General features: G+C 57.4%; 3 protein-coding genes across 4 annotated transcripts; 1 reads left to right on the top strand and 2 right to left on the bottom strand.

The window, feature by feature from the left end:
- Nucleotides 1-36: 36 nt before the first annotated feature.
- On the bottom strand, nucleotides 37-1,557 carry H257_13566 (hypothetical protein). Its single transcript, XM_009841125.1, has one exon. The coding sequence runs from the start codon at nucleotides 1,517-1,519 to the stop codon at nucleotides 251-253; it is 1,269 nt and encodes a 422-aa protein (XP_009839427.1). The 5' UTR covers nucleotides 1,520-1,557; the 3' UTR covers nucleotides 37-250.
- A 1,287-nt stretch (nucleotides 1,558-2,844) lies between these two features.
- Nucleotides 2,845-3,768, top strand: H257_13565 (the record flags this gene model as incomplete). 2 transcript variants are annotated; one of them, XM_009841124.1, is made up of 4 exons in its annotated part: nucleotides 2,845-3,091; nucleotides 3,139-3,275; nucleotides 3,328-3,459; nucleotides 3,507-3,768. In XM_009841124.1, the coding sequence occupies 4 exons, from the start codon at nucleotides 2,845-2,847 to the stop codon at nucleotides 3,669-3,671; spliced, it is 681 nt and encodes a 226-aa protein (XP_009839426.1). In that variant the 3' UTR covers nucleotides 3,672-3,768. The 2 variants fall into 2 exon arrangements, with proteins under 2 accessions (XP_009839426.1, XP_009839425.1); XM_009841123.1 differs by having other exon boundaries at nucleotides 3,328-3,768.
- A 4-nt stretch (nucleotides 3,769-3,772) lies between these two features.
- On the bottom strand, nucleotides 3,773-23,895 carry H257_13564 (hypothetical protein). Its single transcript, XM_009841122.1, has 11 exons — nucleotides 19,731-23,895; nucleotides 17,804-19,680; nucleotides 17,713-17,751; nucleotides 17,447-17,646; nucleotides 10,320-17,398; nucleotides 10,085-10,264; nucleotides 9,448-10,035; nucleotides 4,785-9,395; nucleotides 4,553-4,708; nucleotides 4,090-4,495; nucleotides 3,773-4,015 (listed from the first exon to the last, which is right to left on the bottom strand). The coding sequence occupies exons 1-11, from the start codon at nucleotides 23,814-23,816 to the stop codon at nucleotides 3,849-3,851; spliced, it is 19,389 nt and encodes a 6,462-aa protein (XP_009839424.1). The 5' UTR covers nucleotides 23,817-23,895; the 3' UTR covers nucleotides 3,773-3,848.
- Nucleotides 23,896-24,977: the final 1,082 nt, after the last annotated feature.

Genomic DNA, 24,977 nt, shown 5'->3' with positions numbered 1-24,977 from the left:
GCAAGAACCATTTATCCATTATCTAAACCAAGAAAATATCTTATGATTTCTATTGACTGAATTAAATGAAATGTGTGGATAAATGATAACATTTGAGTGGTCGGTCCCAACCCTCTGGCCTCACATTTGCCACGCGCTGCACCGATCGACTCCACAGGTTCATGTATGGATGAATAAGTTATACACACTTCTTACGAAGGTGGGGGGGCATAAATAGCTAGACGACAACGTAGACAGGGCAGGCAATGGCCTACGCCAGACTGGTCTTGCGCGCGATGCGGCACAAGTCGGTGAAGCATCCGCGGCGAAACAACGGATGGCTGTACGTGCACGCCGACGCGCGGGCCTTGGACCACTTGTGGAAGCCGTACATGTTCAGTTGCTGCTGGAAGCTGCGAAACTTGTTGTGCTTGAAGTACTTGGGCAGGGACTTCCACGCCAGTTTGGACGAGTTGGTCACGACGAAGGACGCGCCGTCGTCACTCCATCGAATGCAGTCGCCTTCGTCCGACGAGATCATGTCGTAGAGGCCACGGATGAAGCGTGCTGCACTCAACCCCATCAGTTCCTTGACGTTGTACTCGATCTTCGTCGTAGACTGTGCGCTGTTCTGGGTAGACGTTGGTGAGTTGGATTCCTCCGTAGCTCCACGAGCTCCATCCACCGGCCACATACACGACCCTTGCATAGACGGCACGATCTGATACAGCGATGGCAGGCGCATTCTGCCATTGGGTGAGATTTGACGCAGTTCCGACAGTGCAGGAAGGCTGAATCGCGCATTGATGGATAGCGCGGAGTTGGCCATCGAAGGGGTTGGCATCTCGCTGGCCGCGGCACTGAACCCTTGATGCATGTCCACAAGCGCTTGGGCAGGATGGCTATGGGTTGCGTCGACTTCGGGACTTAGGAGAGACGACATCAACAGAGGCGACGATACAACAGGGGACTTCGTCGGCGACGAGGTCAGAGCCCCGACGTCAGTGACGCTCTCGTCCATGTCGATGTCGCTCTTGTCGCTCGAGTCGTTCCCGCCCTTTCGCTTGCTCTGACGCTTGACAAAGACAAGCTCGTCGAAGTTGTCGCGTGTAAAGTGGTCGCGACTGTACGTAGAGTGCATGGCGCGGGACTTGGACCACTTCCGGAAGCCAAAGTAGTTGAGTTGGCGTTGAAAGCTGGCGAAGTTCTTGTTGCGAAAGTACTTGGGTAGAATCTTCTCGGTCATCGTAGCCTTGTCTATGATCTCGAACGCCTTGCCGTCGGGCGTCCATCGAACGATCTGGGGCGATTCGCGTCGCAACATTTGATGCAGGTGGAGCAGAAATGGCGCAACCCACCCGCGCTTACACGCTTCCATTTGCATGGGGATGGGGAACCCCTTTGACGCTGCGATCGACAGACTCATTTCGACGCTGATGTCATGGAGCCGAGAGGGGCTGTCAATCGGACCTGGTGATTGTACATGCCCATGCATGAACGCGTGATGATGCAGCATCGGTTGTGTCTGAGTCGCCAACATTACGCGACCTGTGAACGAGTCAGCAAATTTGATTCTGGTGAAATACGCAGTGCATTCTTTTTTCATCTTGGGCAAACAATTGTTCGGGTATAATATTAATACAATGGAGTAGAATATTTTGATGTTCCATACAAATATTCAGTGGTAGTGAGAAAATATATTCCAGCTTGGACGCATCCATTCAAAGCCACAACGGCTCTATTAGATTCCATCATATAGCTTAAAGGATACTGTCGAATCTCCCGTTTTTGCATCCTTCTGATTGGGTGGAAAACTATCCAGCTTGAAAACTGCAACTTCTCGCGAGATTCCCAGGCAATGTGATATGAATCTTAAAAAAAAAGAACCCTACATCCAACATAAGGGGTTGTTCACATCCTGAAGATCGCTGTTCCATCCGCTTCAATACATGTAGGCGAAAACCACAAGGTCAGTGCACAGACCGATGACACCATGACCCTTCAACACCACTTCGCTTCCACTAGCTCCCATCGAACTCCGCCACCAACACCCTACAGCTGCTGGTATTTCACAGAAACAAAATCACTTATACCTACAAACTGACGTCAACCGGGATGGAATTCCTTGCACGACTGGCATCCGAAGGACTTGCGGGGGTGTGACTTGAGCTATGGAGCAATGATGTGGTCGTGGAGGCGTCAAGCCATTGTTCGTAGCTATTTCCTAATTGAAAATACACCTCATTTCAGAATGCCCCGTCGACCATTCGGGAAGTGTCCAATCAACGACGAACCCCGTGTTATCATCGGCACCTTTTTCGAAACAGATGAAGATTCAATTGACCATTCGCCCCAGAACTGATGCAGATTCACTTTTCAAGGGCACTATGACATTTGGTTTGACATTAATGTGCGTGCATTCGATGGGACCGGTCGCGCTACATTCTCTGGACGCCATCGAGTCACTTCGGATGCAGACACAATCCATGTTAGTCGCGTTGTTGTCGATGCCGAAGCTGTGCAGGGATTACCTGGCGTTCGACTGTGGGTTTACCCTTGGCTGGTGAACAACGTCAAGATGGTCCGTCATTTCGAGATTCCGAAAAGCGAATCTCTTTGATGAGAAAACCTACGATATGAATCCGACGTGAATCCAAGTGCCATTGTAAACCAGCATAAGGTGGTTGCCAGTCAGCTGCGGATTACAGTACGTAACAGCTTAACTACTGTATGCCATTCACTATGAACTGTATAACGTTACAAAAAGTTAGTCGATAAATTTCCTGGTTTTGATCTGCACTTCAAATTACGGATAATTCTTATCCGAAAAACGGTAGTTGGCCCGATCCGGATAATCAAAACACCATGAGCGACCCGAAGGAGGTGCCTAGGGAGAAGACGCCGAAGAAGCAGAAGACGTCGAATAATGCGGCGTCGACAGCTGCTGCTTCAGGATCAGCGACGACCGATGAGGAAGTGTATGACATGCACGCCATGGCCAAGGACACACAGGAGCCTGAAGATGTCGCCGTGCTCAAGTGGATCTTGGGGTCAATGGGAGTGGACAAGTACGAGCCTCGCGTGATCCCGCAATTGCTCGAGTTTGTGCATCGTACGCCATCTACTATGCTTCCTGCTTGTAATCTCATCGTTCTCCAGGGTATACGTCTGAAATCCTCGTGGATGCGCAGGAGTACTCGACGTTCGCCAATAAGCCTGCCATCGATGCCGACGACATTCGTCTCGCGGCCGCGTCGCGACTCAAACACACATACGCCCAAATTCCATCCCGCGAGGTATATGTGTTCACCCTCTGGAACTCATTATATCTCAACCTTTTGTTGCCAGTTGATGATGGAACTCGCGGAGAAGCGCAACGCGTTGCCTTTGCCACCCATTCCGAGCGAATACGGCGTCCGCCTTCCGCCCGTGGAGCATCAACTCACAGCCGAGAACATTCGGTTGTATCCCAATCACCACGTCCGTCTCCCTCTATATTGTTGCATATCCCCCTCACTTTGCATTAGCCATCGCAGCTTCAACCTCCGACAGCAACGACTGTGCCGTTGCCCCTTCATGGCGCGTACTCTGGCATGTCGTTACATCCTCCGACCTCTGCCAAAGGCACCCGCAACATCAAAATCTCGTCCACCCCCATTCAGATCAACCTCGCGACGACCTCAACCTACTAGTTTGTTTGGCCAACATAAGACAAACATACTAGTCGTTTCTACTGTTTTAGTTGCCTTTTACTCGATGATACTACAATGCATTCCATTCCAGTAGAACCCATATATATATATAATATATATATATATATATATATACATGTGTGAAGTATCGTAAGAACACTGAGATATCGTCGTCGACTACGTGTCGCCGGTGGCCGCGCGGGTCCAGTTGATGCCTTGGCCAGCCCGCTGGGCCACAGTCGTGTTGTCCGCGTCAATCGATGAGCAATGTGTGATGGCGTACACAAGTTTGTCCCGCATCACTGCTTTGGACGAGTAGGCCGGCATGTCGATTGAGAAGAAGCCTACATAAAACACACACATGACTAACGTCGACTTTTCGATCGTCAAACTGGATGATCACGACAAGAAATCGTACAAGTATGGGCGAGGGGCAAGTAGCTGTCGGCCTTGCCCACGGCTTTGGGCATGCCGGAGATCTTGAAGTCCTGCGTAAAGTCGGCCGCGTGGGTCGGGAGGCGGGACCGCCCCCACACGAACCGAAGAAACGACGACCGCTGCGCATCCGTGAACTCCCGCAGTACGTCCCAGAAGTACGCAATGTGCGGGTCCGTGCCCGAACATCCGTCGCCGTACGTTGTCCGTCGCTTGAGCAGGTCAATGTCGACCGTGTACTTGCCGCACGTGAGCGTTGCCAAGTCCTTCCACGTCAACAGACCCAGCGTCGGCAGTGGCAAGATCGTAGCGATGCCCCGGGCCACGTCTTGGCACACGGGCTTGAACTCGGACAGTCGATACGCTTCCGCCGCTTGGGCGTACTCCTCCTGCAAACAAAAGTCAGCCTTACACCACGAAAGTACGTGCGATGGGTGGGGGGGTACCTTGTCGTCCCAGGTCACGCGCACTTGCTTGCCGCCAGGAACCAGCTCGACTTCTTGCTTGTCGCTGGACAGCACCGTGAACGACGCGTCAATGAGATCGTCAAACATGTTGGGCGTGATGCCGTGCTTGGTGATGTTGTTGATCGTGTCCACCACCTACATCATATTTTCGTACACATGGTGAACACCTTAGAATCCGTTCAATTTGGACGAGAAAGATGCAATGTTTTACCTGAAAGCAGCCTTGGTGAATCGACTCAATATCGCTCCGGACGACGGGTTGGTCAACCAGGTACTTCCACACGACGGGGGGCAAGTTCAAGTCGAGCGGCGTCTTGCTTCGTATGGCTATGCCCATCAACTTGCCGAGAAACTCGGCCATGTGCACGAGCTTGGGGTCGTTGCGGAGGTGGATGTTGGGCACAAACAGCTCTCGGTTCTCGCCGACTTTGTTGATTTCGTTCGGGCATGGCACGAGCAGCGGCAGCACCTTGGGCGTCTGCAGCTCGGTACTCATTTGCGCCAGAATCTCACGGTACAGACCTCCAAAGTCGTCGCCAAACTCGCCGACAAACTGACACTTGAACGCGCGGTCGTGGCCCCGCAGAAGCGACCCTTGCAGCGGATGCAGCTGGGCAAACGACTGCGCATACACTGAGTGGAGGACGCCGTTGGTCGACTCGGCCGCCTTGAGCCGGTCCACTTCGATCTCTGGCCGCGCCGCCGCGGGGGTCTGCTGTTCCTTGAGGATACTAAACCACCAGTTCAGTTTCACCGTCTGGAACACGCATCCCCGTAGCGCGCGGATGCATCGTGTCAGCGCCGACTCTGTCGCAGAATAGTCGATGAGCGACAGCACGTGCTGCAGTCGGGCGTTGAAGTTGCGCAAGATGAGAAACCGCGCCTGGAGGGTCGGCAGGGGGATGCCCCCCAAGCACGTGTGGACGGTCAAGTCGTCGTCCGTCGGGTGGAACTCGTCCGGACGGAGTCGGAGGGGGTCGCATGGAACGCTCGCCTCCGCCTTGGCTTCGCAGTACGCATTGACCAGCGTCACAATGGCTTCGTCGTGCTCCAATTCAAACACGGCGAGCGTCGCATGCAGCTCTTTCAGCGCGGGGGCATACCGAAGGGCGAGGAGTTGGCGCCCCGCCACAGAAAACTCTGGCACGACTGTGAACGCCACACCCCACTTTTCATTCGTCGTCGCCGTCGTGGCATCCCCTGCCGCCATCGACAGCCCCACCGCGGTGTCTGCCTCTGACGTCGACATCATTTCGTCCGAACTAAGCACAACAGATGCCGACCCCACGTCGAGACTATCGTCCGACGACAAGGGGGCTGGGCAGTCTTCGCGAGCCACGTGCGATCGGCTGTACGCCTCGGCCTCTTCGCGAACCAGCGCTTCCATGGCGTGCATGTTGCCCAAGATAAAGTCCGCGGCCTGCTCAGCGTCGTCGTCGCAATGTTTCAACGCATACACACACCAGTCCATGGGAAACCCCATCTGACTCAACACCGTCGCGAGTTCGACGCGATAGCTCGGGACGGACTCGGCGTTGATTTCCGCGTCTTCTTCGTCGTCGCTCGCGTAGACGGCGCTGTCGTCTACATGTCCACCGACGTTCGCCACCGCGGATGTAGCGTCGCTGTCTTCTAAGCGGTGCCCCCCAATAAGTTCGACCACATCTCTCTGATTGTACAGTGCAAACCCGGGGTAGAACGACCCTTCTAGCTTTGGGCCAGTGCCGCCAGGCCCGAACGCCACGCCCAAGTCCTTCCCGTTCAAGGCATAACTCAGCGTGCCGCGCTTCAAGTCGAGCACCATGCGTATCACGTCGCCCGTCTTGAACTTTTCGCCGTACGTCCCGCGCTGCTTGGACCCGTTGTGCCACAGCGCGCGGTTGCCAATCCACCCCCACCCGCGGTTGTCCTTGCCCAGATACGAGTCGAACCGGACGTCCTTTCGAGCAATACCGAGAAATACGTTGGAGCTGGCGGTCACCATGGCGATCTTCACTTCCCACGTGTGCACGCCCGAGTCGAAGCGCGCGACGCCCACGGCGGTCTGCCACCCCTTGTCGCGGGTCAGGCTCATACGGGTGTCGCGGTTCTCGAGCTTGATGTACGGTCCTTTGCGCACTCGATCGATCCGGCATTGAAAGTTGGATTGGACAGGAAAGCGCCACGTGAACTCGTTGCCATCGACGGTAATCTCCTGGCCGCCGCAGGACCCCGTGAACGTCCGGACCTCGGACTCGGCGGCGTCGTCGCTGCTGCTCCCCTGGACGATTTGAAGGCAATGCGACCCCGCGGTTTCGCACTGCGGATCCAGTTTGATGCGCATGGACGTGGCCAGCGCAATGTGGATCGTCGCCTCTTGCAAGTCCAACTCGTACGGATGGACCGATGCAAAGCTCTGGCACACGTCGGTGGATATCGTCGACAAAAAGTTGTCCGCACTCAGGAGAAACTCGTCCGGCAGCGGCTTGCGCTCCACGAGGGACTGCATGATGCTGTACACTTGGCGCAGGTAATCAAACCACTCGAACCCGTGCATGGGGCTGTCCCAGTCGGTCGTGTCCAGCGGGAACAGATGCTTCTCCGTCGCGTGACTCAGCACCACATCCACAGACATGTCGGCGTCCACTGACACCGTCGGATGCAACTGCATGTCGCCAATGATGGACGAGAATGCCGTGCCGAGCCACCGACCATTCTTGGTGAAGAAAATCTCGTGGCTGTCGAGCCGCAGCCCACACCCAAACACATCGCCGCGACCGACGGCGTGCGCCGAGTCTGACCACGGCCACACATCCACCAACGGGTCGCCGCACTGAATTTTGCCCGTCGCGGGTGTGAACGAGTACGTTTTGCTGGCGTGACCGACGCACACGCCGTCGTCCACGTTGAAGTCGCGGATAGAAAACCCCAACGAAAACCCGAGCGGTTTGGTGCCGCTGCTGCCGACTTTGATGTCGTCGACGTGCACTTCAAAGTACACGAGCATCGCAACTGTCTGCGTCTCCATAAACACTTGGACGGGGGCCACGTCTTCGAACCGGACGGACGCAAACGTCGGATCGGTCACCGTAGTGCCCCCTCCTATAGCGTCGGCGGCAACTGATGCGGGCTTGTCGTTAAACCCAACCGCGAACTTGTAGTCGGAACTGGCTTTGGTCACGGCCACCTTGGCCAACGAGTGGACAGCATGCACATGGGGATGTTCGGGCACTGCGAATCGATAGGGCAACGTCGACGACACGTCGTACGCTGGAAGGGTCGCAAACGTCGCCAACGTGTGGTCGCGGTGGTGGCTGTCCACCACGAGCAACAGCTCCACGAGGGCCTGCAAGAGCGAGCTCAACATGAGGCTGCCTTCTTGATCTTGGTACAAAAACATGATTTTGGACCGGCAGTACAGCACCCCTTCCTTGTCCTTCCACGGGCACCCCGCCCGAATGACCGTCGTGAGTGCACGCACGAGCTCCACACTCACAGGGTGACTCCGCTTGTCCCCGAGCGCCTGCTTGACGAGCACAAACAGGGCCGACGTGAGTTCTGGCGCCAGAATCTGCTTCCCCATGTACGTTTGAACGTGCAAAAGCACTTTCACAAACCGCAGCACGACCGCAATCGTGATTGGCGCGCATAGGACCCGGTCGTCTTCGGACATTTGAAGCACGTGCACGACAGTCTCGTCCGTACTGGCGCCCGTCGTGGGGATCAAATGCTGCGAGTAGTCGGATGCTGCCGTCCACAAAGACACTGTCGGCGCCTGCCAAATGCAGCTCGCGGGGCCGTCCAACGCCTGCACCAAATCCGCACGGACACACCGGTAGCTGTCGACGCTTGGGGCATCGAACGGCGCGTCCTTGGTGCCGGCGACACACCCCAACGCGACGTACCCCGGCGGGGCCACAGGCCACCACACGGTCCGCAACTGCTTGCGTTCAAACTCCAAGTCCAGGTCTGAGTTCTTGGGCAGTCCTTTGCCGCTCACGTCGACGCAGTCAAAACGCAGGGGTCGTGCTAGACACCCGTCTTGGTTGTCTCGCACCAGCACCAGCGGGGACGTGGGGGTGTCGTTGCCGGTCTTGGCCACGACGCTGAGCGCAAACCACTTGTCGGGGGCGACCAAAGTCGTTTGGAATGACGAAGGCAGCACGGGTTTCCACAGCGTGACGCTGCAGTCGTATGTCGCGCGCGCAGTGGACGCAGATGGACCACCGTCGAGGCCGGTACTGGTTTTCTTGCGCCACTTGTGGCGGTAGTTGAGCAGCGGATCGGGGTACGGCACGCCCCACACCCTCTCGAACGTTGCGACGACGGCGACTTCGAGGCCGCTGGAGAGCAGGAACGGCCCCTTGGGGTACTCGGACTCCTTCTTGGCGTCAAAGTCTAGCATCCCCTTGGATGAAAACGTCTTGGAAATCACGTGCATCATCGTGTCCATGACCAAGTCCTCACAAATCGCCGTCTTGAACTCGTGGTCGTTGTCGTCGGTGGAGCTTAAGAGCGCCCGCACCACCGCCTGCGCCGTGTTGTGCTGGGCATCGCTCGACGACTGCGGAGGACGGCCGTCGTTCTCGTCAATGCTGCTCACCAGCGTCGAGATGTTCTGGAACGTGCGCATGTTGTGCTCCAGCGTTCGCGATGCCGACGCACTCAGCACGTCCTGCGAAATCCGCGCCAGAATCTGCTGGATGCGGCCATTGGACGTCGACGGTGCGGCCACCGTCTCAGCGTCGCCGTCCACCGGCTCGGAGAACAAGACCAGCTGACGCAATGTAGATCGGTCGCCAAAACTACACAGTGGACTGCCCTCGGCCGACTTGTTTTGATGCTATAAGAACATATATTCGATGACACTTCTTCGAGGACGGATCCTGACGTACCGGTTGCAGAAGTCGAATGACCTGTAGGAGCAGTTTGCGCGCATGCACGGCGCTCAAAAGCTGGCTCACGCTGTCCTCTTCGGCGTCCACATCCCGCCAATTCAGCCCCTTGATGCGGTCTTCGACGTGGGCATTGCACACACTCCACGGCACGACCGCGGCGTCGGAGCCGTCGGGTTTCTTTCCCTTGCCATCTTTGGCACTTCGCACAGGACTGGCAATCGGTCGACTCGCTCGGCGAGGGGACGCAGACACTGACGTGTCCAGCAGCGAATAACTTGGGTTTTCCGCGTCGTTCATGTCGGCCGACGTACTGAGCTGGTCCACTGCCTGGGACACAAACTTGTCAAATTGTTGCGATACCAGGTCGTCCCGGTGGTCTTGGTCGTCGTCGTCGTCGCCGCGGGTGGTTCCAACAACGTCCGACAACGACGAGGGGGTTGATGGCGAGAACAAGAGCGCGCGTAGGGCGACACCAATGTTGTCCCGCGACTGCTTCAACGCGTGCGAACATACCGACACGCTGCGGCCTAGGATGTGCGACAAGCTTCTCGCCGCCAAATGGTGCTGAGGACTCAACCCCATGCTCTGCCCGTCTCTGTTTAGAATGAACTTGTTCAAGCATCGGTAGGCGTACCTGGGCCTTCCCGATGGTTTCCTGCACGTACTTGAGAGCCCGCACGACGTCGCCTTGGTGCAGCTGGAGAGCCTTTTCGCACATTTCGACCTCGACCCCATGCCCCCCCAAGTCACGCACGCGGGTACACAAGTCCTTGGCCAGATCGCTGAACGGCGAACCGCCTTTGTCGTCGGGTTTCTACGACGAAAACGAACGAATTACATGGCGGACAGATGGAGAAACGAAGTCGTACGGAGGAGGACGTCGTCGATGGCGCTTTCTTGGCGAACGAGACTTCCCCTGTCCCGGACATGACGCGAGTTCGAGTCAGTAGGTCCGGATCGAGCCGGTCTCGGTTCAAACTCTCTCGGCCGAGGGCGATGCGAAGGGCCTCCGACACGGCCATTTCCCCATGCGGCATCGCATTTGGAGCAAGAGATGAGGGTGCCAACGGAGCGTGGCTTTCCCGTTGTTGAAACGACGCGGGGGACAACACGCCGGACGACGGATACGCCAGGGGCGACCCGACCGCTGGCGTACGGGGGGAGTGGATGGATATGGCGATGGGGGGCGGGTTCGTCGGATGATTCCCCCCGACGCGGGGCGAGTCTACGGCCGGATTCGGCGAAATGAGGGCGCGGGGTACGTCGCCTTCCCCGATCGTGGTGATCAACCGTAGGCCTTGAGGTCCCAAGCGTGCACGAATGTTGCCCATCATCAAGCTGCTCGAGGCGACTGATGACAAGGCTCGATTTTGCACTTCGGCGGGACTTCGAGGCTCGTGCAGCTCGGACTGCTGGGTTTGCTGCTGCGGTTCGTTTCCAGCCGACATTGCTGCGGCACTGGGCAGCAGTGACAGAGGCTCCGAGGCCAGGAGCGACGTCGACGGGTGCTGCGGAATCACGTGAAACTCGTACGTGATCATACCTCCTCGAGACAGGATGAGTGAGATGCGTGCGCTATGGGCCACGCGGATACTAGCTCCGTGAACGCGTACACCGTTGACGATGGTGCCGTTCTTTGAAAAGTCTTGCAGCTCAAAGTACTCGTCCGTGCCGACCGTGTCCTGCCGTACCCGCCGGAGGTGGAAATGGCGCCCCGAGACACTGCGGTCATTGATAACAATGTCGCACGAGTCGGTGGCGCGACCGACGCGGACGACAGGCGAGCGCAGGTGAAAGTTCGAGTTGAACGAATGGTCTCGCTCCGTGTCGGCCACTTGGACGGGGCACAACATCCCCCACACTCCCGTCGGGACCGCCGACGCCGAGTACTCTAGCGATGACGGCTGGTGCTGCTTGACGTTGGCCTTGGCCACGACACTAGACTGACGTTTCTTGGGGCTTTGAATCGCATCGATGCCCCAAGAGAGCGCGTTCTCGTTCCCGAGACGCTGCACGACTTCGTCGCGGACATGGCTTTCGCTCGCGTCCAACGCCGAGTCGATCACATTTTCCGCGGCCAAATACGCTTGATGTTCCTTGAGGGCGCACCACTTGGCGTGCAGAAACGGCAACTTGTCGTCGTCAGTACACGTTTGTTGTCGGGGGGTGGTACTACTGTTGCTTTCCGACGCCAAGAGCGACGCAATGTTGGACACGATCGACACGTCCAAGTTGTTGCTCGTGGACGTGTCCAGGGACGGCAGTTGCTTGAGCACCGACGCCAGTGCCTTGGTGGACCGCCACCGAATCTGGTTTTTGAACGACTTTAGCACCACACCAACTATCGAGTGCACGACCGGGTGGAACGACTGAGGCTTGGACGCAAACGACGAAGCGGGCACGATGAGCTTGGACAGCGCTTGGAGGGCGTCGCTCAGGTTGTCGTCAAACATCTGAGGAATCGCAGGGATGCGCTCGACGGCATGCAAATTCTTGAGCGGCACCACCAACGTGTCGACGTGGTCGGCTTTGCTTGTCGTGGACGTACACGGTGCAGCGACGTCCGCCACGGAAATGTGACCGTCGATGCCGCCCCGCGCATTGCGCTTGAGGCCGACGAGCACCCCGCCTTTGAACCGCCCGCACATTTCAAAGTCTTCAAACAGAACGTGTCCGCCTTCTCGAAGCAGTTCCGTGTGGCCGCCCAAAATACCAATGGACGCCAACAGGAGCGTCGCATGATCCAATGCGTCCTTGGCCTTTTTCCGAAGCGCCGCCGCCTTCTTGTCGAACGAAAGCGACTCGGAAATCACGTCAATGTTCTTTTCCTTGTCGGTAGAACCGTCGAGCGCCGCCGCCGACGGCGACGACGGGTCATCCAGCTCGGGCGACGTGTTTTCTGGCTGCCGCACCACTACGTCGTCGTCATGCACAAAGTCATCTCCTGGCAAACTGTCGCCAGTGCTAAAATGTTCGTAGAACTTGCAGATCGTGGCCAAGAGATCGTCCACGACGTCTGTCTTTTCCAGCGCACGGGTGATCGTGGCCCCGGCCGCCTTGTTCCACGTTGGAAACAGCGTCAGGTACCGGACAAGCGACACGGCCTCGCACGACTTCGCGTGACGGATGTGATGCTTGTCGACCATCGCCGACAGCGCAGCGGAGATGGGGGCGTCGACCGCCACACCCTTGGTGCAGTTGAAGTACTTGCACAACGACGTCGTGGCACACTCGATGCCAAGCTCGTGCTTGCAGAGCGGCGGCCGCAACATCAGCGGGTACCCCACAACAAGGAACAAAAACGTCATAATGTCAGATGGATGCGTGGCAATGGATTTGTACACCTTGTTCACGGCCGAGACGGACTGCAGGGGGAAGATGAGCATGCCGAGCCGCATGCAAATGATAGACGAGGACAGCGTCGACGACAACATGCCCCGGATGAGTTGGTGGAGCACGACGGGCGACGACGCAATCACCGAGCACACGTCGGCATGGACGGACCCGCACGCTAGGAGTACCCACAACACTTGGTTACCAAACAACTGCGATAACACACTCAGGCCGTCCGCCTTGGATTTGCCCGAGGCGCAGTACTTGATCAGGCCCACACACGCGTCCGAGAGGTTGAAAAACTCGTCGTCGCCGGTTGGCAGGTCATGCGATGTGGCGTCGACATGTTTCGACGACTCGGCAAGGTTGTCCAACATGGACAAGATGAACGATTTGAGGAGTTCCGTGGGTTTCTTGGACTGAAGGGACTGGTACATGAGCGTGCGGGCCACGGCCCACGTTCCCGACAGCAGTTTTAGCAGCGGCAGCTTCTTGGACGTGTTGCTTCGCTTGAGAGACAGCGGCGACGTATCGTTGAGGGTGTCGCTCAGTGCATTTCGGTCCATCTCGCGCATGAGCGATTCAAAGAGCGCGTCAGAACTCACACTTTGGTGGTCGGGGGCATGGATGTCCTTGAGTTCATCTCGTGCGGACGTTCCCGTCTTCTTGCTGGTGCTGTCAGACTTGCGGCCCGTGAGAATGTACGAGCTGTAGAACCCCGCGGCGATCGCGACCACGTCGTCGTTTGCGAGAGTGCCCGACGGAATCGGCAGCGGGAGGTCGGCGGACGGCAACGTCCGAGCCCCGGCGCCCAGTTGGCCCTTGTTGTTGCGACCAAACACCATGACCCGTCCGTTCGCGAGAAGAATGAGCGAGTGGTAGCAGCCACACGCGGCCGACATGACCTTGGACCCGGCCGGCAGCGGCACCGTCTGCGGTGTGTTTCGGTGCTCTTTGCTGCCAATTCCAAGCTGGCCATAGTCGTTGCGCCCAAACGTGATCAACTTGCCTTTGTCCGTGACCACAGCGGTATGGTAGTACCCACTCCATCCCATGATAGCTTTGTCGTCCGCGTCGGTCAATTTCATGTGCGTCGGCACTTTGACGCTTCGAGAATGGCCCAGTCCAAGCTGGCCATAGTCGTTCTTTCCACACGTGTACACGTCTCCGCCGGCAGTGACGACAGCCGTATGGTACAGACCGCACGACACGTTGGTGACCACTTGGCTCGCCAAGGCGTCTACAATCTGAGGGGTGTGCTGGTGCTGCGTGTGGTCGAGACCCAGCTGGCCACAGTCGTTCATCCCAAACGTCAACAGCTCGCCGTTGCTTGTGACGACGGCGCTGTGGTGGTAGCTCACACCCGCCGACACCACCACGTACTTTTCATGGAGCGACTCGATCAGCTTGGGCGTGTGACTCTTGGAGATGGTCGAGCCCAGGCCGAGCTGGCCTCGGTCGTTGTACCCCCACGAGTACGCCGACCCATCCTGCGCCACCGCGATCATGTGCTCGCACCCGTTGGCGGCCGCCACCATGACGATGGGGACGCCAGAGAGCGCACGCACGGGGGTCGCCAGCACCACGCGCTCCTCAAATGTGCCGTTACCACACTGCCCACTCTTGTTAAGTCCGCACGTGTACACGCCGCCGTCTCGCATGACCACGGCAAGCACTTCGTTGCCGCCCGTCATTTGCTTGACGCTTTTCGCCGTGAACAGCGGCACGTGCTCCAATTTGCTTGTGGAATTGCAGTGGCCAAGACACAGCTCGCCATAGTTGTTTTGACCGCACGCAAACAACTCGACGTCGTCAAACAGGTCGTCTGGCATCGAGGCTTTGGCGGGACTGGCGGAACCGCCGCGATCGCCCAAGCTGGAAGTCGAAGGTTTCGTCGATTCGTACAAAGCCTGCACATACTCGATCCATGCTTTCCGTGGTGCGCAAAGTACAGACGTGGACGCGTCGCCTCGATCTTCGCCGTCAGACGGCACGCACGCGTAAAACGATGTAGTCAAGCTGCCGCGCTGGTCATCGTAACAACTCGAGCACATCTTGACTTGATCGTCTTCGTCGCTGACGTAGCAGATGCCTGGAATCGGACACAAGTGGCATTCCGTGCACAAGTAGTCGTCCCAGTACAAGTCGCTGTACGCAGGTCCATTTTCCTTGTCGAACGCACCGCAGAAGCCAAGGTACCCCACGTCGATGTTGCCGCCGCTGGTCGGGCGCAGCAGCTTCACCACGACATAACGTCCTGCGACCGGACTCGTGAGTCGTTTCGAAACGGAAGAGCAATTGCCGTCCAGAACAAAGTACAACACGGGGATGCTTTCGTCGCGCTTAACGTGGGCATCCGTTGGGGCGGTCGGCAGTCCCGCAAATTCTTCCGGCGTCAGACCGTTGTACTGCTCCAACTCGTCCAATTCCGGAGGCGCACTCATGACGAACACCACCGCGTGCTGCAGCGGCGCCGTGTAGCCAGCTCCGGGACCGCGGACCATGGCGTACGTGATGCAGAACGGCGTGTCCGACGTGTGCTTGAGTACCAGGGAAATGTTCTGCGACCCGGCCGAGCTGTACACGGTGGAGTCGTCCACGAGGAGGTTGGTCACGGCGTGCGACGCGCTGAATTCGCCGCCGTCGCACGTGAGGACTTGGAACTCGAGCACTTTGCCCACTTGTTTTTCCGTCGCGGACGACGATGCCACGGAGCTCTTGGCGAGGGGGTAAATGGACGACGGGGGGAGCTGCGGTCGCGCGTGCGGATGAAAGTTGGTAAAGAGAATCGCTCCGTTGCACAACACCGATAGGGCGGGCACGTACGGCGGCGTCAGTCCCGACAAGTCGACCGAGTGCACGATGGCTTCTTTGCGTTTCTGGTACACGGTGAGTTTGCCTTCGCTAAAGTCAAAGAGAACTCCGAGGAGTCCGTCGTGGTCTTGTTCAATGTCGTCATACTCAAGGTGTAATCCATCGATCGTTTGGTCTGCAGCGACGAACGTCGAGTCCACCACCCCCAGCACAAAGTGGGCACAATGGCGGGACGCTAGCACACTCAATTCCACGTACAATTGCCCATCCAAAAACGACTTGTTGGTCACAACCGTCTCTATTTGGGGGGTCGCGAGCAGACAGTCCCCGGCTACGAGGGTCGAACAATCCGCAGCGAGATGGACATTTGGGCCTTTCACACGACCGCTCCAACTCAACGCGTTGCCGCCAAACGAGTCTGCCACAAGCCCCCCAGACACAAACGTGAACTTGGGGGGCGTCGCCCAGATGCGGGCGGGGACAGGGGCGTACATGTCCCATTGGATTTCACCGTCCACGACGCCAACGGCAGGAAAGTAGGCGGCAGTGGTCACATGGGCCAAATTCAACGACTGGACCCGTTTCACCCCACAGAAGATGTCGAGCGTCTTGGCGTCACAGTCCAACAACACTCCGATAGGCTGCAGTCTCGCCCATACGTGGTACGACGACAACGTCGGGTACGAAGGATACGTCAGCTTGTCCTTACATAGAAGCACCCCCACCGTGCCATTGCTGTCATCGCTGGGAGTACTGCCAAACGCGTGGTTTACATTGGCACACCCGTTTGAGACGCCAACAAAGATGGGAAACGTGCCTTGGTGCCGCCACACGATTTCCCAGTACCAGCGACCTTTGGCCAACGGTCGAGCCGCGACCACCAACCCACCGGCAGCGTCGTCGGCAACGATGGGATCCACGGCGGAGTCTCCCGCTTGAACAGGTCTTGCGACACTGGTGACAATGTGCGTTTCAGGCTCGACGACCAGCGACTGTCCGTGCAAAAAGGTCAGTCCGCTCCAGCCGACCCCCGCCGGCAGAATCGGCGGCTTCTGGTGGGATGCGGATTCGCTGATGGTCGTGGCCTCGTCAACGTCTTCGATGGCAAACACTTGCTTCCAGCTCGCCCAACTCGTCGTTTCGGTCAAGAACGAAGGCAGCCTCGTGGCCGACAAGTGGACCCAGTCGTCGGCGGTGTACGGAATGCTGCACACGTCCAGCGCCAACAGCATGGCGTGGACGTGTTGGTGCATGGTCTGGACACTGGGCTTGTTGGACTTGTCCGTGCTGCCGCTGCAGTACTTTTGTTTCAGGGATAACAGATGCGACGACGAATGATCCAGCAGGTGCGACACGAGAGCAAAGAACTGCCGACCAATCGCTTGGATCTTCGAACGGCCAGCCAACTCCAACTGGTGCGAGTAGTGCACTTTGTCGCTGCCGGCCACACCGCGGGAGGCGCGAAACGACTTTGCGAGGACGGGCAGAATGTGGAATCGGGCGGCCGGGATGGACGCCGTGCTGCTGAGCAACGTGAAGAAAATCTCGAGGCCTTGCAGTCGTCGACCCGCGCGACGTTGGTGGTCCTCGAGGAGGGCTTTCATGGGCGTTTCAACACTTGAGTCGGACGTTTGCTGAATAAAGGCAAAGATATCCGTCTGAATCCTTTCATCTTCTTCTTCGATCGTGTCCATGGACTTTGTTTCCATGAGCCGATTGAGTTGTTGCAGCCATCCTTGGTGGCCGGCTCCATCTTCCGGCGCCACGCGCGCCACCGTCGACGACGACAACTTGGCAAAATCTACACCATGCATGAGCAGAATGTTATAACGTTAACAATCTGCCATACCAAACGGGGTGTTGGAGATGCCAGGGAGGATCTTGAACGGGGAATGGCTAGCATCTTCCTGGGTCGTCAGCACTGGCACCGCCGCGAGCTGCAGCAAAAGCCGAGCGCGCGCAACGATTGGGTCGCACACTTGCTTGTATAGCGACTGTTGACGCTCCTTGGCCAACTCGTTGTCTTCGTCGTCGTTCACTTTGCCGTCGCTAGAAACAGACGTTCAAAACCCATCAAGACGTTATAAAATGGAGTTTTCAATCTACATTTCGTACCTCGAACTCACGGCCAGCTTTTGTTGCTCTCGTACAATCCTGCCACGTCATCAGTGCCTTGACATTGCATAGTGTATAGTTAGCTACGTACCATCGTCGAAGCTGCAGCGCGGCTCTCCAGGCGTCGAGAAGGGCCTCCCCGGGCATGCCATCCCGTGTCACAGGGTTACTCGTGTACGCTACATGTGTGTGCTTGAGGAGAACGGCAAACGTCGAGCGCACCGCTCGGTCCACCGCTTCGAAGCCCCCGCTCTTCTCCAGCGTCCGCTCGACACTATCGATGCGTTTCATGCGAGTTGATGCTGCACGGAGCTTGGGGTTCGCGTGCGCCGAGGCCGCGTCCGGATCGAGCGCCGTCTTGACCTTCTCCACGAGTTTCGCCCCGGCCCCTTCGTTGTCCAGTATTTGCTGTAAAATGTGTGCGTTGCGGGTTGCTTTAGGGTGGTCGTCGCTGTCTGTTGTAGGGGACGATGGCTGCTCCTCCTCCAACCCGCCTCGGAACAAGGGCGACTGCAGCCATCGCTCCAATCCGGCCGACGGTACAGCTGTCGACTCTGTCGCAAGAATCAGCGACGACGCGTAATGACTGCCCAGGTACGACAGCAGGTTCTGGAAATCGTGCAGCCATTCGATACACGCCCCATCGCCATCTCCACCCAGTGTCGCAGGCGCGGACGTCGTCGGCGACGACGATGCCATCGTGGAGAAGGGGGACTTGGAACTCAAAGCGCCTGCTTGAATGTGCGTGGTCAATACATCCCATGAAAAGGTCAAACTGACTTTGGCGCTGTCGTACGGCGTCTTGGCCAGATGGTCGTCCGTACCCCCTCGGAACCCCACCACGAGCGACCGCTGCTGCAACACGGCGGCAGCAGACGGAGCCAACACCACTCGGTACAAGTCGTAATCCCTTGATATGACGTTGATCCGGTGAAATGCGGAGCTCGTGGTGCGGATGACTTCCCAGAATCGGGTAGCAAACTCGGCACCCGGCATGGACGCACGGGGTGCAGTCGTGGGTGGAATCTGCAAGAGGCCCTGCATCCGAGCACTGAGCACTACAGGATGCTGCAACAACGTGTCGTTGTCCAACGATAGCAGAGGAGTCGACACAGTCGTGCCACCAGGCAACCCCGACGAGCTTCCTTCAAACGACTTGGCCGATCCGTCGCTTGTTGCCATGAACATGTGGATGTTATGCAGCAGCATCTCCAAGTTTGGCCACAGGTCCGCCATCGCCGACGAAAAGTTCTGCTGAATGGACGGTAAACTGGTCATGTTGAGGAGGAGGAACGGCAGAAGTTTGCCTGGGAAACTGGTCGACAGCAACGCCGCCACAGCGACGGGGGACAAGGGCGCGGCGGCGGCGGTGTCCAGGAGAAGCTGCATATAGTGCACCAGTCGGATGCAGATGTGCTTGGCGATGGTCCATCCTTGGTTCATGGACGACCAGAATACCGTCGCTCGAAGGAGGACGTTCAAACACTGAAACTCCATGGTCGTGTCCACATTGGCTGAGAGCATCCCTAACGACGTCGACTTAAGCCACAGAGATTGCAGCAACTTGTCGGCGAACATCGTCACAACGTTGTGACACCGGTCGCCTTCGGCCACGAGCGTGGATTCTTCAGACATTAGTGCGAAAAGTGCTTTGGCCGAGGCAAAGTTCGGCACGAGCATCGGCACGAGGAGGTTGGAGACCTTCTTGTCGTCGTGCAGGAGTCTTGTGAGGACCGCGAGGCGGTCGAGTAGCGACGGAAACATGACCGAGAACCCCGCGTTGATTGTCGCCACCGTCTCGCGCTGGATGACGTGGCCAAACCAGTCGACCTCGGCGGACGCTGTCGGCGTCCACGGCACGTCGGCGAGCTGAAATAGCAGCTCGCGCAGTTGGAACAGTGTCCCGCCACGTTCCGTCGACGACGCGGCAAACCCCATGTCGTCCACGTCCATGCACGAAGTCGACAGCTACAACACACATATCACGCTAAACCACTGGTTTGCTGGCTATCGCCTACCTCAAAAAAGTTGAATTTCACCAGCCGCAACACCACCACGAGCGGGTACAAGTCCGTGGTCGAGTCAACGTTGGGGGCCAAAACCGACGTCGACAGCCGCGACAGAAGCTGCAGCAGCACAGCAAACGACGACTCCTTTGCATCGATGCACAGCGACCGATAGCTGCACCGAGACGGCTGGATCGAGTCCGCCTCAACGAGCGCGACGTCGCCGCCAATCAACCGGTCCAAATGTGACAACAAACAGATCGCCGTGTCGCCTGCGGTGGGCGGACACAGCAGCGGCGCGCGCTTGGACCGTAAGTGCGCCAACACCGTCGACGCTTTGCCCAGCGACGCCGTTGACGACGACGCTGTCAAGGAGGTCATGCCCGAGGACGGCAGCTTCGAACTCGACGTGGGAGACAGGTATCGGATCGTGGTTTCCCATTTCGTCATCGTCGTCGCTCCTCCAGCAGCAATGCGACTCGCCCGGCCTCCGTACAACAAGCACGTCGACGGCTGCAGCGGGTCGAACGCACACACGCTGCCAGCTTCGATGAACAGCGCGGCACGACCCACGCCACTGACGCCGTCGTCGGTCGTGACTTCCACTTGCGTCCATGTGGTCTTTGTCAGGGAAAATCCCCAGAGGTCTCCGAGCACATCGCCTTTACGGTTCTCACCCCCGTAGATCCATACATGCCCGAGGTCCGACGCCATGCTGTAGTAGGTCCGGGGGGGCGGCATTGGCGGATTGAATTCCTTGTCGGTTGACGATGGCCGTGGAGTGTGAATGTAATCGTCGTGACACAAATGCCACACACGATCAAACGTGTTGTACCGCCATAGGTCGGCACGGTACCGGTCTTCCTTGTCCAATCCCCCAAAGATGTAGACGCTTTCCCCTACCACGCATAACGAGCACCCAAAGCGCGGGCCTGGATCCAGCGCCACCGATGACGGCAGCTTGGCCCACGAGTAGTCTTCCAGAGAGAGGAACCACGTGTCGCCTAGTAATGCATCGTCGTTGGATTTGCCACCGTAGAGGAGCACGAGAGTTTCCAGACGAATGCGAATGGCGGCGGCCGCGTGGTGGGCGCGGGGAAGTGGCAGAGCCGACGTCGCCGCGTTGCCTTGGACGAGTTCCCAGGGCGGGAAGGACCCATCGGCGTTGGCGATCGTCGAGACGCGGTAGAGGTCGAGGTGGCGAGATACGGGGCCGTCGTGCTCACCGCCAATCACGAGCAGCGTGTGGTCGTCGATGGCTACCACTTGGTGGTACCGAAGCCCGATGGGGAGGTCGCTCCACCGGCCCCATGCCTTATCCGACTGAGAGTACACCCACACCTTGTTGGTGGACACGCCAGTGCTTCCTGTAGGGCCTGAGAGCATTCCGCCGATCACAAACAGCTTATCCCCCATGAGAATCCGCGCCGATCCTTCTAGGGCCTCGGGGGCGGTGGCCGTCGTCGCGATTGCCACGGTCTGCAGCACCACTTGCGACGAGGGCGACACGATGGCTCGCGCGATGCCGTCGATGCCGTTGACGGGAAACGCAAACGGGCGGTGGCCGAGGTTGAGGCGGATGATTTCGCCTCGCTCGAGGCTGATTCCAGGCATGAGTCCGGCGCGAGCGTCCGATGCGTTCAGCGCCAGGTCCGCATACGCGATGCCAAGGTCTACGCCGTTACGGAAGAAGCGCATTTCGAGGTCGTCCAGGTTGAGCAGACACCCGATGACGTCGCCGGCTTTCCACTTGTCGCCGTACGCTGACGATCCCGAGTTCCACCGTCTCTGCCGGTTGCCATCGTAGGACCACGAGTGCGCGTGGTCGCCTACGCCTTCACCCTGGTCGGATGACCCTTGAAAGTACCCGTCGATCCATCCGATTTGAATCAGCCCGGACGTGACGACCTCGACTTCGTAGAACCACTTGCCGCGATACAAGCTCACGCCCACGGCGCTGATGCTCCCAAAGTTACTCAAGCCTTCAATCTCGCCGCTCCGGTCAATGTCCACGCGGCCGCAGAGAGGCAGCACCAAGCTCTGGTCGGCCGTCGCCACGTCACCATCCTTCTTGCGCTCGACAATCAACGACGTGGTGTAAAATCCCGCCGCGATGTCCAGAACCCGCCGCGCGCTCTTTTCGGGGCGGACATGCAGAGGCACGGGCAAGAGCGAGTCCGTGTTGCCGCGGTTGCCCAGCTGGCCCTTGTTGTTCCTTCCAAACGTGTACACGAGCCCTTGCTCGGACAAGAGAACGGTGTGGTAGCAGCCGCACGCGGCGCGCGTGATGCGAGGCCCGACCGTGATCAGGTGCGGCACGCTCTGATGCACCTTGGTGCCGATGCCTAGCTGGCCGTAGTCATTACGCCCAAACGAAAACGACCGCCCGTTGGTCGCCACCGCCACCGAGTGGTAGTACCCGCACGTGACAAAGCAAATATGGTCGTTCGGGGTCGCCACCAAGCACGGGGTCTTGCTCTGGCGGTTGTGGCCTACCCCCAACTGACCGTAGTCGTTCTTGCCAAACGTAAACAGCTCGCCCGTGGACGTGCATGCGACAGTGTGGTACAAGCCGCAGCTGACCATCGATACAATATACCCTTCGAGCGCTTTGACGTGCTGGGGCTCGGACACGTGTGTGGTCGTGTCTTGGCCCAGCTGGCCACAGTCATTCATGCCAAACGTGTACAGGTCGCCCTTGTCCGTCACAATGGCGCTGTGGTGGTAGCTCACGGCGGCAAACACGATCTTCTTGTCGCGGATGCTTTCGATAAGCTTGGGCTGGTGGATCTTGGTCGTAATGTTCTCGTGGCCAAGCTGGCCGCGGTCGTTGTACCCCCACGAATACGCGAGCCCCGTGTCCGTGACGGCGATCATGTGCTCGCAGCCGTTGCTCGCGGCGATGTACGTGACCTTCTGGGACCGCAGCGCTTCCACTGGCCGCAGCAGCATCACGCGCTCGTCAAAGTGGCCGTGGCCGCACTGTCCGCTCTTGTTGAGGCCCGCGGTGAGCACCACGCCGCTGTTGGTCAGCATCGCGAGGATCTCGTTACCACTTACGACTTGCTTGACGTCGTCCCACCCGCCAAATGGGACAAACGTCAACTGGTGGCGCTCGATGTCGTCGCCGACCCCTAGCTCGCCGTACGAGTTCTGACCGCAACAGTACAGCTCCCCCGATGCTTCGCAAATCCCGTACAACGATTGCTCCTTGATCGCAGCAACTTTGGTCAGCAGCGCATTCAAGTGCAGAGGCGTTTCTGTACGACTAGACAGCATCCATAGCACACACGACAACAAGTACGACAGGGACCCTCGGGCGAGGGCCAAATCGCAGAGAACTGAGATGGACTGCCGCGCGATTTCCTCCTCAACCGTGACATCGCGGCCAGGAATGACCACTGCGGCTTGGATGAGAAAGTCGCAGAGAAGGTCGAACGACTGGCTTGCGCTCGGACTAACGTACATGCCGTCCAAGTACGCCAGTGGTTTGAGAGTCGACATGTGCTCTTGAATGGTCTGGAGCGCGTGCAGGTATGTGTCCCCGTTGCCTTCCTTCCGAGTGGCTTTCATCAATTGAATCGCCATGTCCCAACCCAGTATCATGCAGTTTTGAGTGGGCAGCGGCAGCGGCGGCGGACTCACCTTGCGTTGGCTCTTGGTCGCATTCCGCACAGCGACGAGGCGTTGCTCGTAGTTGTGTTTTTCCTTCTTCGTTATGGCATTCAAGGCTTGGACATTTTGAAGATACGCCGACACACGCGTGTCAAATTCGGACGATGAATCGGCCGCGAGGTCTGGGGAAGGGTCGGATGATATGGTCGACTGCGATTTCTTCTGTGTGCCATACACATCATTGGCGAGGCTGGAGATGTGATGGAAGAGCCCTTTGATTGTGTCTACGGAATCCACGACAGCTTCCAGTTGCTGAGCCTCTTGGCCACCCCATCCCCCGCAGCCATCGATGTCGGTGGACTTGGCTGGGAGTTGAGTCAGCGCGGGAGTGAGTTCTAGGATACGGGCCAACGCTTCCTTGCCCTCTTTCCCGCCATCTTCGTTCTCGTCATTGTGATCCTTGTCTGCAGCCAACTGTCCCATGATAATTGGGTGCTCAATCTACTCACGGAAGGTTTGCTTCCTTCAAAGCGACCCTTGATCAAGCAGCAGCCACCTTCACTGGAATGGATTGTGAAAAAAGATCCGACTCAAGATCTTCCGGTGTGTCCGGAATTTATCCGGCTATTGTCAGAAATTGGACCTTTCCGGTTACGTCGGATGGTTAATCGACCGTTTTTCTATTTTTAGAAAAAACTCAGATTTCTCTCCAACCTTTCTTCGATTTTCGACAGCCCATAAATCCAAAAATAGTTTTTTTAACTAATTGTAACGTTAAAGTGGAAATACTTCGAAGTACAGTACATTATCCAGAAAAAACATGGTTAAATCTGCAATTTTGTATAAAAGGTAAGGTGGACCACCTTGCGAATTCCATAAATAATTTACTTATATAAATAATATACAAACAGTTTCAATGAAATATATCTTTAAGTTTGTATTCTTGATTTTTATTTTTCCTGTGTCTGTCTGTTTTTGGAATTCGCAAGGCAGTTAACCTTGCGAATTCAAAATTGTCCAATCAGATGCAGGGAAATCACGAAAATCGCTGCGCAGATTCATCACGCCCTGTTGCGATATTTTCTACTCTTAACGTTATGATGGTGGTTGATGCATTGAGATAATTATGTAGGCTGTGTATGAGAGCAAGATCATGCGATGTGGTATTCAGGACTCGGTCAATTCGAACAGGTCTAGACTTCAGTCACATCACCACTTGCCTACTAACCCAATGAATGTGTCATCCCTCATTCCACCATCCAGCCCTTGTCGGTGCCGTACACCTCCCTGCCGGTGTGATCACGTGGTTGCGTCGGCGGGTGGCGCAAGACGTCTTGGTGGCACCCATCGCAAGTGCTAAAGCCGCCATTTCAGAACTTGCGATTGGTGCAACCAAGACGTCTTGCGCCACCGCGTTGGTTGGCCCACCAGAGCCACCACGGCATTGCGACCCAACCGAGCGCACAACATAATGTTAGCTGTAAGGGGAGAACCACATTGGATATAGTTGGAGTGAACTCATCAGTGCACAATTCTCTGGAGCAGTATCACACTTTCAAGCGTCCAAACAGTTTAAAGTTGTAACCTCTTCTGCCAGTGTTATAGTAGTCAATCGTAAGTAACTTATGTAACGTTAAGAAACAA

The sequence above is a fragment of the Aphanomyces astaci genome (genome assembly GCF_000520075.1).
Source record: "Aphanomyces astaci strain APO3 unplaced genomic scaffold supercont1.49, whole genome shotgun sequence".
Classification (NCBI taxonomy): Eukaryota; Oomycota; class Saprolegniomycetes; order Saprolegniales; family Verrucalvaceae; genus Aphanomyces; species Aphanomyces astaci.
The sequence above is the reverse complement of the archived record's forward strand: the minus strand, read 5'-3'. Positions and strand labels throughout refer to the sequence as shown.

Coding starts and splice junctions, on each gene's coding strand:
- H257_13564 (XM_009841122.1), bottom strand. CDS start 23,816: ATGGGACAGTTGGCTGCAGACAAGGATCACAATGACGAGAACGAAGAT. Junction 17,647..17,712: donor AAGCTGGCCGTGAGTTCGAG/GTACGAAATGTA, acceptor GTCTGTTTCTAG/CGACGGCAAAGTGAACGACG. Junction 10,036..10,084: donor AAACCATCGGGAAGGCCCAG/GTACGCCTACCG, acceptor AGAGACGGGCAG/AGCATGGGGTTGAGTCCTCA.
- H257_13566 (XM_009841125.1), bottom strand. CDS start 1,519: ATGTTGGCGACTCAGACACAACCGATGCTGCATCATCACGCGTTCATG.